The sequence below is a fragment of the Oncorhynchus nerka genome, linkage group LG5, assembly GCF_034236695.1.
Source record: "Oncorhynchus nerka isolate Pitt River linkage group LG5, Oner_Uvic_2.0, whole genome shotgun sequence".
Classification (NCBI taxonomy): Eukaryota; Metazoa; Chordata; class Actinopteri; order Salmoniformes; family Salmonidae; genus Oncorhynchus; species Oncorhynchus nerka.
In genome coordinates, this window is record NC_088400.1 from 13,556,189 (window position 1) to 13,572,981 (window position 16,793).

At 45.4% G+C, this 16,793-nt stretch overlaps 1 protein-coding gene across 2 annotated transcripts; it reads right to left on the reverse strand.

The window, feature by feature from the left end:
* Positions 1-367: 367 nt before the first annotated feature.
* On the reverse strand, positions 368-15,774 carry LOC115129124 (germ cell nuclear acidic protein-like). 2 transcript variants are annotated; one of them, XM_065018384.1, is made up of 13 exons: positions 15,673-15,774; positions 14,932-15,038; positions 14,469-14,679; positions 14,069-14,135; positions 13,101-13,150; positions 9,190-9,553; positions 8,967-9,046; positions 8,075-8,623; positions 5,423-5,600; positions 4,246-4,393; positions 2,181-2,316; positions 1,761-1,965; positions 368-1,349 (listed from the first exon to the last, which is right to left on the reverse strand). In XM_065018384.1, the coding sequence occupies exons 2-13, from the start codon at positions 15,019-15,021 to the stop codon at positions 1,118-1,120; spliced, it is 2,310 nt and encodes a 769-aa protein (XP_064874456.1). In that variant the 5' UTR covers positions 15,022-15,038; positions 15,673-15,774; the 3' UTR covers positions 368-1,117. The 2 variants fall into 2 exon arrangements, with proteins under 2 accessions (XP_064874456.1, XP_064874455.1); XM_065018383.1 differs by having other exon boundaries at positions 9,145-9,553.
* Positions 15,775-16,793: the final 1,019 nt, after the last annotated feature.

Here is a 16,793-nt window from a genome sequence, read left to right on the forward strand (position 1 = left end):
CTGGTAAACTAACATCACTAATGTTCATACTGGTAAACTAACATCACTAATGTTCATACTGGTAAACTATCATCACTGATGTTCACACTGGTAAACTAACATCACTAATGTTCATACTGGTAAACTAACATCAGATATGTTCATTCTGGTAAACTAACATCACTAATGTTCATACTGGTAAACTAACATCAGATATGTTCATACTGGTAAACTAACATCAGATATGTTCATACTGGTAAACTAACATCAGATATGTTATTCTGGTAAACTAACATCACTAATCTTCATTCTGGTAAACTAACATCACTAATCTTCATTCTGGTAAACTAACATCACTAATGTTCATACTGTACAGTTGACACCGACGTGTAAAACATTAAATCTTTATTCAAAAACAAAACATGAAAAAACAAACAAGACAAACGTTCAAAATGTAACATAAATTGTATGTGAAGTTGCCAGATCTGCCTTCTATGAAACTTCATGGAACTATTTCCTGATTCATATTTTAAGTAATTCAAAGCAGTTGGTCACATAATGATATTTGAAGGGTATGAATGCATGTCACAGACAGGCTCAACAATATGACTGATTCACGATGCCTTTAAATCACTGTCCAGTGTGTCTCTTGGCTCATTTCACTAACGGTGAGACGCCAGCTACAGAGGAATGACAGACTCACCATAGCTGCCTCTGAAAACCTGATACATACACAGAGGTATTTAAGACAGACCTATCAACTTGAAGATCCCACTACTTTAACACATTAGGATGGATGAAAGAGAAGGATCCCACTAATCTATGACATTAGGATGGATGAAAGTGAAGGATCCCACTAATCTATGACATTAGGATGGATGAAAGAGAAGGATCCCACTAATCTAAGACATTAGGATGGATGAAAGAGAAGGATCCCACCATTGCTTCAGAGCAGTGGAGATCTTCAAGGAATGAAGATGTTCAGACAGGGTTTTACAAATACTACTGAACAAGAGTGCTTTATCAAGAGTGCTTTATAGTCCAGGAGACGAGAGTAATGTAGGTCTAATCCAGGTTAGAATGATTCCACCTCATCACTTTCACACACTCTCTCTCTCTCTCTCTCTCTCTCTCCTTCTCAGTTCTGGCTGAGTTTAGTTTTGGTGGCGAAGTCAACACTGAGTTTCCTCATTACCTCACCGTGGCTCTGACCCACCAGGTTTTGGCGAACACTGCCATAGTTCTCCTTGACAAAGTTGGCAAAGGGTGTGGGCGCCCGGGGCTTGGCGGGGGTGAGCAGGACCAGCTGACCCGTACAGAGGGCACACACAAACCTCTGGGTGTCCAGAGACTTAGAGTGACGACCGAGTCTACAGAGGGGAGGAAGAGAACAGTTTAGCCATCAACTGGTTTTAGAGTTTAGCCATGAATTGATGGGAATCCATGGTAGATTGAGGGATTCAACTACCTAGTCTGACAGTATAACTATAAACTGTGACAATACATACGGTAGTTTAGTCTCAGGCAACTAATAGAGCAATAATATAATGCAATTTAGTGGACACTTATCCGCAGTGATTAACACAGTGAGTATATATTGTTGGTGTACGTGACCCCTGCTGAGCCACACAGGACATTACTTCATTTGACGGAATGACTCCGTTTCCTTGGATTAAATAAATACATTTTAATATCCCCAAACTGCATTTTATTTGCAGCACTAAAACTAGCATTGGTGTAAGTGTAAGCCGGGGACAGACAGGACGTTAGTGTGGACCTACGTGTTTTTGCAGCGGCTACACTGGTACTGGTACTTGTAGTTAATGTCGTAGCTGTGGCAGCGGGTGACCACAGGCAGCTCGGGGTGTGCCAGCGTGGCCTTGCGGGCGTACAGCTTCCAGAAGGGGCCGTGTCCATCCCTCACACTGTTGATCAACCAGGTGGCAGCGTGACACATCTCATGGACTAACGTGTCACGCAGACGGTCTGGGAGGAGAGAAGGGGGAGGACGGGGATTGGAAGAGAGAGGAGAGGAAGGAGAGAGGGAATGAGGGAAGGTGGGAGATAAGAGATATTTGAAATCATACAGACACAGGCTATTCACATTAAAGTTGAACTTTAAATGACTTACATTAGAACCTAATTTAAAATGTTACAACACACATTTAATGTCATTAGTTCTTCAACCAGTGAAGCCTTACCTGCAGAGTCACAGACTTTCTCCGAGAGTTGGATACGTGCGTATCGGTTCCCTCCTCCTCTCTCCTGCCCTGTGATGCAGTAGCCAGCAGTCTTTCTCATCTTGTTATTCCAGCTCACTGACATGTTACTGGGCAGCTGGGGAACAAAGACGCTACAAAGGTAAGAAGAGGTAAAACATGCAAGATAATCCCAGGTCACATGATGGTAAGATACAAGTCAACACAAAACACTTTATAAGATTCCATCTTTATCTCCAAGTGATCTGGCAGTATATGTATGTGTGTGTTTAACACTGTATATATAGCCTGTTGATGGGTTGACTTCTAAACGTGAAAATATGAAATATCCTTATTCACGTCACTGAGGGAGAGAGGGGAACGTAGAACGTTTACATTCTGCACGTCACTGAGGGAGAGAGGGGAACGTAGAACGTTTACATTCTGCACGTCACTGAGGGAGAGAGGGGAACGTAGAACGTTTACATTCTGCACGTCACTGAGGGAGAGAGGGGAATGTAGAACGTTTACATTCTGCACGTCACTGAGGGAGAGAGGGGAATGTAGAACGTTTACATGTCACTGAGGGAGAGAGGGGAATGTAGAACGTTTACATTCTGCACATCACTGAGGGAGAGAGGGGAATGTAGAACGTCTACATGTCACTGAGGGAGAGAGGGGAATGTAGAACGTCTACATGTCACTGAGGGAGAGAGGGGAATGTAGAACGTCTACATTCTACACGTCACTGAGGGAGAGAGGGGAATGTAGAACGTTTACATTCTGCACGTCACTGAGGGAGAGGGGAATGTAGAACGTTTACATGTCACTGAGGGAGAGAGGGGAATGTAGAACGTCTACATTCTGCACGTCACTGAGGGAGAGAGGGGAATGTAGAACGTTTACATTCTACATGTCACTGAGGGAGAGAGGGGAATGTAGAACGTTTACACGTCACTGAGGGAGAGAGGGGAATGTAGAACGTTTACACGTCACTGAGGGAGAGAGGGGAATGTAGAACGTTTACATTCTGCACGTCACTGAGGGAGAGAGGGGAATGTAGAACGTTTACATTCTACATGTCACTGAGGGAGAGAGGGGAATGTAGAACGTTTACATGTCACTGAGGGAGAGAGGGGAATGTAGAACGTTTACATGTCACTGAGGGAGAGAGGGGAATGTAGAACGTTTACACGTCACTGAGGGAGAGAGGGGAATGTAGAACGTTTACATTCTGCACGTCACTGAGGGAGAGAGGGGAATGTAGAACGTTTACATTCTGCACGTCACTGAGGGAGAGAGGGGAATGTAGAACGTTTACATTCTGCACGTCACTGAGGGAGAGAGGGGAATGTAGAACGTTTACATTCTGCACGTCACTGAGGGAGAGAGGGGAATGTAGAACGTTTACATTCTGCACGTCACTGAGGGAGAGAGGGGAATGTAGAACGTTTACATGTCACTGAGGGAGAGAGGGGAATGTAGAACGTTTACATGTCACTGAGGGAGAGAGGGGAATGTAGAACGTTTACATGTCACTGAGGGAGAGAGGGGAATGTAGAACGTTTACATGTCACTGAGGGAGAGAGGGGAATGTAGAACGTTTACATTCTGTCAGAGCATGTTATTGTTAGACATCAGGGCTCCTTTGGAAAGGAGAAGGGCCACTGTCTGGTCGTTACACCAGAACTTAATGGTAGGAAGAATGTATATGGTGGAGACGATGAAGCTGGGAATGTTACTGAGTAAAGGGAAAGGCAATCGAACGGGTGGAGAGCTGTGGATTAGTGAGGAATGAGAGGTCAGGTCACATTAAGGCAGAAGGAACAGTTTACTGCCCACATCACTTAACTTCCTGCCTAGCAATAAAGATGTGATGTTTAGAGGGAAGGAGGAGTTGACCTAAATCAGAGTATCTATACTGGTGCTGGTGGGAACATGTCTTTGTCTGTTCACCTGTCTGACCCACTGGATGAATAAACTTGGTTTGAGCATTTCATAGTTGTCCGTCAGTTTTGACCCTGTTATTAAGAACCTAACACTATGTATAGTTCAAGTGTGTGTTTACCTTGCTGTCGAACACGCTGGTGTTGTACAGGCGATACAGTTTGCTGGTGAGCTCCTCCTTGGTCTGTTTGAAGTTGCGGCTGTAGCTGGAGCCTGGTCCAGACAGAGACTGGAGGAAACACCCAGGAGTCATACACCCTGCTGATACACTGAGGAGAGAAACACCCAGGAGTCATACACCGAGGAGAGAAACACCCAGGAGTCATACACCCTGCTGATACACTGAGGAGAGAAACACCCAGGAGTCATACACCCTGCTGATACACTGAGGAGAGAAACAACAAGGAGTCATACACCCTGCTGATACACTGAGGAGAGAAACAACAAGGAGTCATACACCCTGCTGATACACTGAGGAGAGAAACAACAAGGAGTCATACACCCTGCTGATACACTGAGGAGAGAAACAACAAGGAGTCATACACCCTGCTGATACACTGAGGAGAGAAACACCCAGGAGTCATACACCCTGCTGATACACTGAGGAGAGAAACACCCAGGAGTCATACACCCTGCTGATACACTGAGGAGAGAAACACCCAGGAGTCATACACCCTGCTGATACACTGAGGAGAGAAACACCCAGGAGTCATACTGAGGAGAGTAACACAGCCTGGAGTCCAACACACTGAGGAGAGAAGACAGATTTAACCACACAAACACTTCACTGAACCTATGTATTTAGATCAGTGTAGAACAGGTGAAGGAGAGGAGACAATATTGAGCTACACCCTGCCCTAGGCCCTGGTCAGTAGAGTATTGAGCTACACCCTGCCCTGGTCAGTAGAGTATTGAGCTACACCCTGCCCTGGTCAGTAGAGTATTGAGCTACACCCTGCCCTGGTCAGTAGAGTATTGAGCTACACCCTGCCCTGGTCAGTAGAGTATTGAGCTACACCCTGCCCTGGTCAGTAGAGTATTGAGCTACACCCTGCCCTGGTCAGTAGAGTATTGAGCTACACCCTGCCCTGGTCAGTAGAGTATTGAGCTACACCCTGCCCTGGTCAGTAGAGTATTGAGCTACACCCTGCCCTGGTCAGTAGAGTATTGAGCTACACCCTGCCCTGGTCAGTACACCCTGCCCTAGGCCCTGGTCAGTAGAGTATTGAGCTACACCCTGCCCTAGGCCCTGGTCAGTAGAGTATTGAGCTACACTACCAGGCCCTGGTCAGTATTACCTGGAGGAAGAAAGGCCGCTGGTCTTGAGTCTGGATTCCGGCTGGGACACAGCGGGTTTAGAGACGAGCAGCCGCACCGGGGTCTTCAGATCCAAGGGCGTTCTCACCAATGGCCGAGGGCACACCTCTTTCGAGGCTTTTTGCCGTGGAGCTGACAGGGGGGGCTTCTGATTGGGCCCTGGATTGACACACACCAGGAAGCAGCAAATGAGATGACACGATATAGAAACGAAAAAGGAAATGTACCAATTAAAGACCACAGCTGGCAGAAGCCTTGTTGGTGGACACGGTCTGAACAGAAATATACGAGTTATATTGAAACATGTTGGGAGCAGTATACCAGCGTGCAGATTTACTCTGTTACGTTACCCTCTCTGATCTAACACCTTCTTAGGTATGTGCCTCCCCATTTTACAGAAAGAGCCCCCTGTATTACACTCATTATGGCAACTGCTCGACCTCCGACCGCAAGGCACTACAGAGGGTAGTGCGTACGGCCCAGTACATCACTGGGACCAAGCTTCCTGCCATCCAGGACCTCTATACCAGACGGTGTCAGAGGAAGGCCCCCCCAAAAATTGCCGAAGACTCCATCCACCTTAGTCATAGACTGTTCTCTCTCTGCGATCGCACGGCAAGCGGTACCGGAGTGTCAAGTCTAGGTCCACATAGACTCTGTACCGGTACCCCCTGTATATAGCCTCCACATTGACTCTGTACCAGTACTCCCTGTATATAGCCTCCACAATGACTCTGTACCGTACCACCCTGTATATAGCCTCCACATTGACTCTGTACCGTAACACCCTGTATATAGCCTCCACATTGACTCTGTACCGTAACACCCTGTATATAGCCTCCACATTGACTCTGTACCGTAACACCCTGCATATAGCCTCCACGTTGACTCTGTACCGTAACACCCTGTATATAGCCTCCACATTGACTCTGTACCGGTACCCCCTGTATATAGCCTCCACGTTGACTCTGTACCGTAACACCCTGTATATAGCCTCCACATTGACTCTGTACCGGTACCCCCTGTATATAGCCTCCACGTTGACTCTGTACCGTAACACCCTGTATATAGCCTCCACATTGACTCTGTACCGTAACACCCTGTATATAGCCTCCACATTGACTCTGTACCGGTACCCCCTGTATATAGCCTCCACATTGACTCTGTACCGGTACCCCCTGTATATAGCCTCCACGTTGACTCTGTACCGTAACACCCTGTATATAGCCTCCACATTGTCTCTGTACCGGTACCCCCTGTATATAGCCTCCACATTGACTCTGTACCGGTACCCCCTGTATATAGCCTCCACGTTGACTCTGTACCTTAACACCCTGTATATAGCCTCCACATTGACTCTGTACCGTAACACCCTGTATATAGCCTCCACATTGACTCTGTACCGTAACACCCTGTATATAGCCTCCACATTGACTCTGTACCGTAACACCCTGTATATAGCCTCCACATTGACTCTGTACCGTAACACCCTGTATATAGCCTCCACACTGACTCTGTACCGTAACACCCTGTATATAGCCTCCACATTGACTCTGTACCGTAACACCCTGTATATAGCCTCCACATTGACTCTGTACCGTAACACCCTGTATATAGCCTCCACACTGACTCTGTACCGTAACACCCTGTATATAGCATCACTACTTATTTTATTGTAGCTCCTTAATTATTCTGAATTGTTCTTATTTAATACATTTTTTACTTCAGCTTATTTTTGTAAATACTTTAAAACATTTTACTAACTGCATTGTTGGTTAAGGGTTTGTAAGTAAGCATTTCACTGTAAGGTTGCATTCAGCGCATGTGACAAGCATATGATTTTATTACTGTGACCTGTGTTTGGGTCTTACCCGTATTGTGTTTGGGTGTTGGGGCCTTACCCGTATTGTGGTTGGGTGTTGGGGCCTTACCCGTATTGTGGTTGGGTGTTGGGGCCTTACCCGTATTGTGTTTGGGTGTTGGGGCCTTACCCGTATTGTGTTTGGGAGTTGGGGCCTTACCCGCGCTGGGAGTTGGTTCCTTACCCGCGCTCGGAGTTGGGGCGTTACCCGCGTTGGGAGTTGGGGCGTTACCCGCGTTGGGAGTTGGGGCGTTACCCGCGTTGGGAGTTGGGGGAGTTGGGGGGGCGTTACCCGCGTTGGGAGTTGGGGCGTTACCCGCGTTGGGAGTTGGGGCGTTACCCGCGTTGGGAGTTGGGGCGTTACCCGCGTTGGGAGTTGGGGCGTTACCCGCGTTGGGAGTTGGGGCGTTACCCGCGTTGGGAGTTGGGGCGTTACCCGCGTTGGGAGTTGGGGCGTTACCCGCGTTGGGAGTTGGGGCGTTACCCGCGTTGGGAGTTGGGGCGTTACCCGCGTTGGGAGTTGGGGCGTTACCCGCGTTGGGAGTTGGGGCGTTACCCGCGTTGGGAGTTGGGGCGTTACCCGCGTTGGGAGTTGGGGCGTTACCCGTGTTGGGAGTTGGGGCGTTACCCGTGTTGGGAGTTGGGGCGTTACCCGTGTTGGGAGTTGGGGCGTTACCCGTGTTGGGAGTTGGGGTGTTACCCGTGTTGGGAGTTGGGGTGTTACCCGTGTTGGGAGTTGGGGTGTTACCCGTGTTGGGAGTTGGGGTGTTACCTGTGTTGGGAGTTGGGGTGTTACCCGTGTTGGGTTTAGGTGTTGGGGTGTTGCTGGTCTTGTGGTTCTTCTTAATTCTGTCCAGTAAGCTGAGGAACTCTTCCTCTGAGCTGGCTGAGTCCTCCACCTTCGACGGGGCTGAGTGGGTCCGCTGTGGAAGGGGGGTCAGGGAGGGGGTGAAGGAGGAGCGGAGAGGAGGAGGGGAGGGAGAGAGGGTAGGCAGAGGAGGAGGGGAGGGAGAGAGGGAAGGCAGAGGAGGAGGGGAGGGAGAGAGGGAAGGCAGAGGAGGAGGGGAGGGAGAGAGGGAAGGCAGAGGAGGAGGGCAGGGAGAGGGAAAGAAGATGTTGCCCTTCTGGTTACTTTGTAGGACGTTGACTTTGTGCGTCTGTGGCGGCGGCTGGTGCACAGGGTGGCATGTCCTCCACGTGCTCTTCATCACAATACCATCATCTTCTTCACTGTCGCTGAGGAAAACTGGAGTGTTACACTGGGACAAGGGTCTTCTGACCGGGGTCTGGAAGGATGACGGCTTAGGGGTCTTAAAGGCACCTGTAGAAGACAGGATGAGTCTCCATGTAACGCTGTAGGCCGAACAACTCCCCCTAGCCATGACAATATATCATATTAACCAAGGCGTCCTGGGTATTACTTCAAGTCTGGCTATGCAAATAGAAGTAATCACAGTGCTGAACTGAAATCAAGCAGAAATAACTTATTAGAAACAGATTTCAGATTATTACAAGCAAGTATGAGGACAGTCAACGACAGGGTGTCAAAAGGCAACCGATACCCTAAATAGTCCTCCACTTTTGAATAGAGCCCTATTCGCCCTGGTCAAAAGTAGTGCACTACATAGGGAATAGATTGCCACTAGGGAAGCAGTCGATGTTACCTTTAGAGGTAGGTTTTTTCTTCCTCTCAACGACAAAGTCATCATCGGAGGAAAAGCTGTCGACAATGAAGTTTCTGAGGCTGAGGAAAAAACAGGAGATAAACCTGAGTATTTAACACAGGATAGGGACCATATTCACAGTAAGAGGTTGGGACCACTGTACCGGTCTCCACTGTACCTGTCTCCACTGTACCTGTCTCCACTGTACCTGTCTCCACTGTACCTGTCTCCACTGTACCGGTCTCCACTGTACCGGTCTCCACTGTACCGGTCTCCACTGTACCGGTCTCCACTGTACCTGTCTCCACTGTACCTGTCTCCACTGTACCTGTCTCCACTGTACCGGTCTCCACTGTACCGGTCTCCACTGTACCGGTCTCCACTGTACCTGTCTCCACTGTACCTGTCTCCACTGTACCTGTCTCCACTGTACCTGTCTCCACTGTACCTGTCTCCACTGTACCTGTCTCCACTGTACCTGTCTCCACTGTACCGGTCTCCACTGTACCGGTCTCCACTGTACCGGTCTCCACTGCCACGCTCGGCTTCCTTAGGCTTCGGCTTGGGAGTTTTCACACGGCTCAGGACTTCAGGGGCACCAGACGAGACAAGGGAACAATAAACATGTCATCCCCCATAATGCATCAGCGCCAGTTATACCGCTCGCTTGGCCTTCTCCTCTCTGCTGTGACTAACACATTTCCGTTAATTACCTCATCATTCACCAGAGATGAGTCAAAATCATGTGACTAACGTACGAATGTATGAAAAGGCGGGTGGAGATCGATCTACAGTCCCCTCCCCGATTTCTTCGTGGGGACAATGACACGAGTTTGGAGATGTGGAAGGGACCTGGGCCCGGTTTCCCCAATAGTGATGGAACTTACGAGTGTTTTAACGATGCATCTTTCCTACAACGGCCCAAGACGTAAAATGCGTTTCCCAAAACCCCACGCAGAGAGAACATTCACCAAGTACGTTGTTGGAGAATGTGTCCATACTGATATGTGCAAGGACTACTGTATGTAGGCTATTTATAATATAGACCTATAGTCTATACTGTAGTTAGGCTATTTATAATGGAGGTAGGCTATTTATAATATATAGGCCTATACTGTAGGTAGGCTATTTATAATATATAGGCCTATACTGTAGGTAGACTATAATATATAGGTCTATACTGTAGGTAGGCTATTTATAATATATAGGCCTATAGTCTATAATGTAGGTAGGCTATTTATAATATATAGGCCTATAATCTATAATCTTTGGAGGGAGCTGAAAGTCCGTATTGCCCAGCGACAGCCCCGAAACCTGAAGGATCTGGAGAAGGTCTGTATGGAGGAGTGGGCCAAAATCCCTGCTGCAGTGTGTGCAAACCTGGTCAAGAACTACAGGAAATGTATGATCTCTGTAATTGCAAACAAAGGTTTCTGTACCAAATATTAAGTTCTGCTTTTCTGATGTATCAAATACTTAGTCGTATGAAAACTTTTGGGCACCCCTCTTGAGGCTGCATAATAATTTACTGTCGTCACAAAAAATGATCACAGTGGCATGCCATTCATTTTCTTATAAGAGCTGAGTACTGGGGTATTGTCCAGACAAAGATTTTTAGTGTAGCAATATTAAGTTGTAGGAAATTAAATCAGATGTGAAAAATATGCAAAAATGTGGGCACCCTTGTCATTCTGATGATTTGAATACCTGTAACTACTTAGCACTGATTCATTGGAACACACAATTGGTTTGGTGAGCTCATTAAGCCTTGAACTTCATAGACAAGTGCATCCAATCGGGTGCATCCAATCTGTCGTGGCAGAATCTTTAGGTAACATTTATAAATAAGATATTTTATTTATATTCATAAGCTTAAGTGGGATAAGTTACTTGGGCCCAGAGAGGGGAGAGGTCGGGTTAGTCTTATCTGTGAATGTGTCTAACTATTCCTAAACCATGTGAAGGAATGGTGTGATTAATGGGGAACCAGTTAGGTTGGCTCCACAATGTCTGTGTACAAGTCACGTCTCTCTGTGATCTTGTCCAGGAGGGGGTGTATTTGATATATGCCATTGGATGAGGTAATGTTTTTGGTTCTAAGTGGTACTAAGAACGAGATAGGAACTTAGTTTAGGAGACCAAACTGAACAATAATTTATAGCCAATGCTGTCTGGCTATGTGTGTCTGCTATAAAGGATCTCAGTTGCCATTATGTAAGCACTCTCAGAGAATTCATTTATGACACTGAATTGATCTGAGAGTCACAGGGCTATGGTGAAGCTCATATAATTAAAGATGGCCTTTATGATAACTCTGACTTGTGTGTGGTTTGCGCTCATGATTTGGTAATACAGGACATTTCCGTGACCAATCATGAGAAAAGGTATTTAAGGCCAATTGCAAGTTGTTGTTCTCTTTGACTCTCCTCTGAAGAGTGGCAACATGGGGGCCTGAAAACAACTCTCAAATGACCTGAAAACAAAGATTGTTCAACATTATGGTTTAGAGGAAGGCTACAAAAAGCTATCGCAGAGATTTAAGCTGTCAGTGTCCATCGTGAGGAACATAGTGAGGAAATGGAAGACCACAGGCACAGTTCTTGTTTAGGCCAGAAGTGGCAGGCCAAGTAAAATATCGGAGAGGCAAAGGCGAAGGATGGTGAGAACGGTCAAAAACAGCCCTCAGACCACCTCCAAAGACCTACAACATCTTGCTGCAGATGGTGTCACTGTGCATCGTTCAACAATTCAGCGCACTTTACACAAGGAGAAGCTGTATGGGAAGAAGCCTTTTCTGCACACACACCACAAACAGTCGCTTGAGGTATGCAAATGCACATTTGGACAAGCCAGCTTAATTTTGGAATAAGGTGCTGTGGAATGATGAACCAAAGATTGAGTTATTTGGTCATAATAAGGGACGTTATGCATGGCGGCAAAAGAACACAGCGTTCCAAGAAAAACACTTGCCACCCACAGTAAAATATGGTGGGGGTTCCATACCTAGGATAGGATAAAGTAATCCCTCTCACCCCCCCTCCCCCTGAAAAGATTTAGATGCACTACTGTTCCACTGGAGGTCATAAGGTGAATGCACCAATTTGTAAGTCGCTCTGGATAAGAGCGTCTGCTAAATGACTTAAATGTAAATGTAAATCATGCTGTGTGGCTGTGTGGCCAGTGCCGGTACTGGGAATCTTGTTCAAGTTGAGGTTCGCATGGATTCCACTCAATATCAGCAGATTCTTGGGAATAATGTTGAAGAATCAATCACAAAGTTGAAGTTACGCCGGGGCTGGATATTTCAACAAGACAACGACCCAAAACACTGCTCAAAATCTACCCGGGCATTTATGCAGAGGAACAAGTACAATGTTCTGGAATGGCCATCCCAGTCCCCAGACCTGAATATCATTGAGAATCTGTGGGATGATTTGAAGCGGGCTGTCCATGCTCGGCAACCATCAAACCTAACTGAACTGGAGATGTTTTCTACGGAGGAATGGTCCAAAATACCTTCATCCAGACACTTATTAGAGGCTATGGGAAGCATCTAGCTGTTATTTTAGCAAAAGGAGGCTCTACTAAATATTGATGTGATTTTTCTATTGGGGTGCCCAAACAGATTCATACGACTGTTTGTCATGCAATAAAATGCAAACTTAAAAATCATACAATGTGATTTTCTGGATTTTGGTTTTAGATTCCGTCTCTCACAGTTGAAATGTACCTATGATAAAAAATTACAGACCTCTACATGCTTTGTAAGTAGGAAAACCTGCTAAATCGGCAGTGTATCAAATACTTCTTCTCCCCACTGCAAGTGTTTTCAAGTACAATTTTAGTAAGGACTGTTTTGGGAAACAGCTGTGAGATTTAACGATGCTCCTACGAAGGTTCTAACAACCTTCGAACTTAAATGCATTTAGGAAACCGGGCCCTGGACAGTCAGAAAGACTTCTGTTCTTTGACTTAGAAATGACATGCATCAAATTAGACATGGCGAAGACCCATTTACATACAACATTGTTTCAATGAAGAATTCTGAAGCCTCATTGGGTTTCAGAATATGATGACAATGATCAAAACATGACTTCCCCAATACTTATGTCAAGGCACCAGTATGATACTTACAGTTTTCAAAGTAGTCATCACTGTCTGAGCTTAATACAAGGACTGGTTCACTAGAGGGGAGAGAATCAGAGAAGAAACAATAACACATTTAGTCCAATTGAATGACTAGATAGAGAAAAGGGGATTAAGGGCACTATTCAATCCGTATCGTGGAAGTTCAGTGTTACAGCGCGATTGAAATTTAAAGGCAATGTTACCAGGTTAGCGGAGACCGCATTCACGGTAAAATATGTCGGCACAATCGGACATTGATTGAATAGAGCCATAAGACGACAAGGCTTTTAAGGCTGGAAGTAGGACTGTGACAGTTATGGAATTTTGAATGACAGTAATTGGCCAGCCACGTGAGAGCTGTCACTAATAAATGCAAAGAAATTAATCAAATAAACAACAATTGTAATATTCTATTCTCCTCTGTATGTGCTGCCATAGAGATAGAATGAATAGAACGGGTGTCCCCATTCAGGTCAATTATGGCATAATGGGTGGACTGGCGGCCATTGTGAGTGTACCCAGATGAACAAAGCAGGAAGTAAAATGTGCTGCGATTTGTTGATTGAACTCAACTGACATTTTAAAAAATATATTCCGTTGCATGAGCCACATCACTTGAATGAACATTCTACATTTCCATGGAAATTACTGCAACACAATACCAAACAGGAAACAAGACACCCCACTCCCTCATTTTTTCTGGTTACGTTACAGTCAGCTGCTATTGTATTGGTGTCTATTGGAGAATCACCCCATTAAGCACACCAGAACTGACCAACTTTTTTTTATGGTAAAGTGAATGATCTTCATTTATCCACCGTGTTTGAAACGGACTCAACAGGGCACTAATGCTGTCCCATCTTTTTTGTTTTTTTACGGGTATTTTATTTTCATGACGGTCTTCATACATAACCGTCAGTTATATAATAATACGGTAATTGTGCCAACCTTAGCTGGACAAATCACTACTTTACCTGACTTTCTTAGCAGAACTGCAATGTTTCCGAGAAGCAGTTTTGGGTGTAGCCTGCTCCACAAGAACTACAGACAAGAAGAACATGGAGATTCATTCATTCAACTACATTATTTCAATGGATAGCTGCCATAGGCATACATGGTTGTCACCATGACAACCATAATCAGGAGTTGGCCAATGCTCATACAGCTCTGGACCAGGTGTAAAGGAATCTTCCAGGTGAACAAAAAGACAGCAGTCGTAGGTAAAGTCAAGCAAAAACCAATCCAGGTTTAATATAACTCGCAACAAGGTGACACCCTTCAGCACAGAAGCAGAGAACATGTTTAACAGCCCTCTTGGAAACAGCCCTTTATATCCTAATAGTCTAGTAACCCAACCCACCGACTCTCACTTACACTGGTCAAAATCATCGTCACTGGACTCCATGAACACCTTGGTCCTGTAACCGTTGCCCTTGGAGACCTGGTTCTCTTTCCCTGGGCCTCTGTCATCCTCTTCCTCAGTGTCGAGCAGATGTATCTGGACTGGAGGAGGAAGGTTTTGAGCACCCCTGGAGCCATGACAGTCTGTGGCCAGACGCCGAGTCTTACCGACGCTCTTAATCAGCTGCAGAGAAGACACAGGATGTGTTTGAAATAGCACCCTATTCCATATAGTGCACTACTTTCGACCGGGGACAATAGGACTCTGGTCAAAACAAATAGTGCACTATTCACCCTATTCCCTATATAGTGCACTATTCACTGTATTCCATATATAGTGCACTATTTTTGACCTGGTCATAGGAAATCGTGTGCAATTGATTAAGATAATCACTGGAGGTTGTAATTCATGTGCCTTAGTAAAACCACAACATACCCGTTGTTCTGCTGTTTCCAATCCTCCCTTCTCTGACCAGCCCAGTTTCTCTGCAACTCTTTGAAATAATCTGTGATTATCATCATCCATGGTCTCTCTCTCTCTGTCTGTAAGGGGGACAATATAACTATTATCTGGAGACAACACGGTAAAAACATGTCCGGGCTGCGAACCCACGGATTGTTAGCAATGCCCTGGCCAGCCCTCTTTGGGCAATGAAAACAAACAAGACACATTTTGATGATGCAGTATCTTGATTAGCTAACAATAGCTAGTAGCAAGACACATTCTTGTAGCAGGCAAATGTATTTTAGCTAGGTATTTGATTATGCACGGGGTGTAAGTAGTAGCCTAGCGAGCTAATCGTGTGCGCTATCCGATATATCCTTGGGACGTCCCTAACCTAAAGCCTAACTCCAACTAACCTAAACCCCAACTAACCTAAACCCTACCCATTACTCTTACCTAGTATCGTCGAGATCCAGGCTTCCATAGACGTGATTTGAGGTATTGCAACGTTAGACTAACTCTTACCAAACCATTTTAAATGTAAACTTCAATGAGGGGATATGAACGACCCAATGATACCTGATTGGGCGCTAGCTAATGCCTGCCACTAAAACCCTTATAACCACGACTGTAAATAAATGCTAAACGTTACCGTTTCTCAAGTTTAACTCAATATGCATTATTATTTGTTTATTCAATATCAGATGTTCGCGAATCGGGACATAACGTTACCTTTGAAGATGATGGTCAATACATTTGCTTTGGGCCCAAGTCTCGGATAGCAACCGAAAGACACCAAACGAAGATTCAAAACGGTGCACCGGAAGTTCTCATAGGCCGAGCGGAAAACTAGTGGTAATGACGTAGATAAAGTTACACAGAACAGGTTTGAATTGACGACATGCAATTGTATTAACATAAATCATTCATGTGGCATCTTGGCAAGATAGAAGCCAAAAGTACACGATTGTAAATATACAAGTAGAAAGGCAACGCTGCAATTGTAATGTTGAATCCCATAGCAGTATTCTCTTTGTACTAAATCCCAAAGTATTCTCTTTGTACTAAAACCCAAAGTATTCTCTTTGTACTAAATCCCAAAGTATTCTCTTTGTACTAAATCCAAAAGTATTCTCTGTGTACTAAATCCCAAAGTATTCTCTGTGTACTAAAATCCCAAAGTATTCTGTGTACTAAATCCCAAAGTATTCTCTGTGTACTAAATCCCAAAGTATTCTCTTTGTACTAAATCCCAAGGTATTATCTTTGTACTAAATCCCAAGGTATTATCTTTGTACTAAAACCCAAAGTATTCTCTTTGTACTAAAACCAATAAACTAGTTAGCTTTTTCAAATTTTGTAATTGCATGTTTTAGACAGGACCTAGAGAAGAACACTTTGGGATTTAGTTTTAAACCAAATATTTATTGAATTATCATTGACTTTATCAGATCCCCAAAAGCTCACTCTCCCCATATCTGAAGAGGTTCCTCCTGAGCAGCAGCACTGAGGAGCAGAGCCCCAGTTTGAGGCAGGAGGACCCAGAGCTCACACACATTAAAATGAACAGGGGGAAGAGGAACTCAGGACCAGTCAGGAGGAAGAGCAGCTTCAAGGACTGGGGGAGGCTAATATCATAGAGTTCAAATTCTCTCCTGCATGTGTGGAAAATGACTGATCAGGAGAACCCACCTCAGCCCTCATCTTCACCAAACCGTGGAGGACGGAGAGAGGGACTCTCTAACCCACCAACATAACTGAAGAAAACAGACTCTGATGGAGAGGATTACAGAATATCCGAACCAACCAGTGACTCAACCCCTCTGCAGTAAATCCAGACTGTTCTGCAGCTC

Coding starts and splice junctions, on each gene's coding strand:
- LOC115129124 (XM_065018383.1), bottom strand. CDS start 15,021: ATGGATGATGATAATCACAGATTATTTCAAAGAGTTGCAGAGAAACTG. Junction 14,136..14,468: donor TGACGATGATTTTGACCAGT/GTAAGTGAGAGT, acceptor TCTTGTCTGTAG/TTCTTGTGGAGCAGGCTACA. Junction 1,350..1,760: donor TGTAGCCGCTGCAAAAACAC/GTAGGTCCACAC, acceptor TCCCCTCTGTAG/ACTCGGTCGTCACTCTAAGT.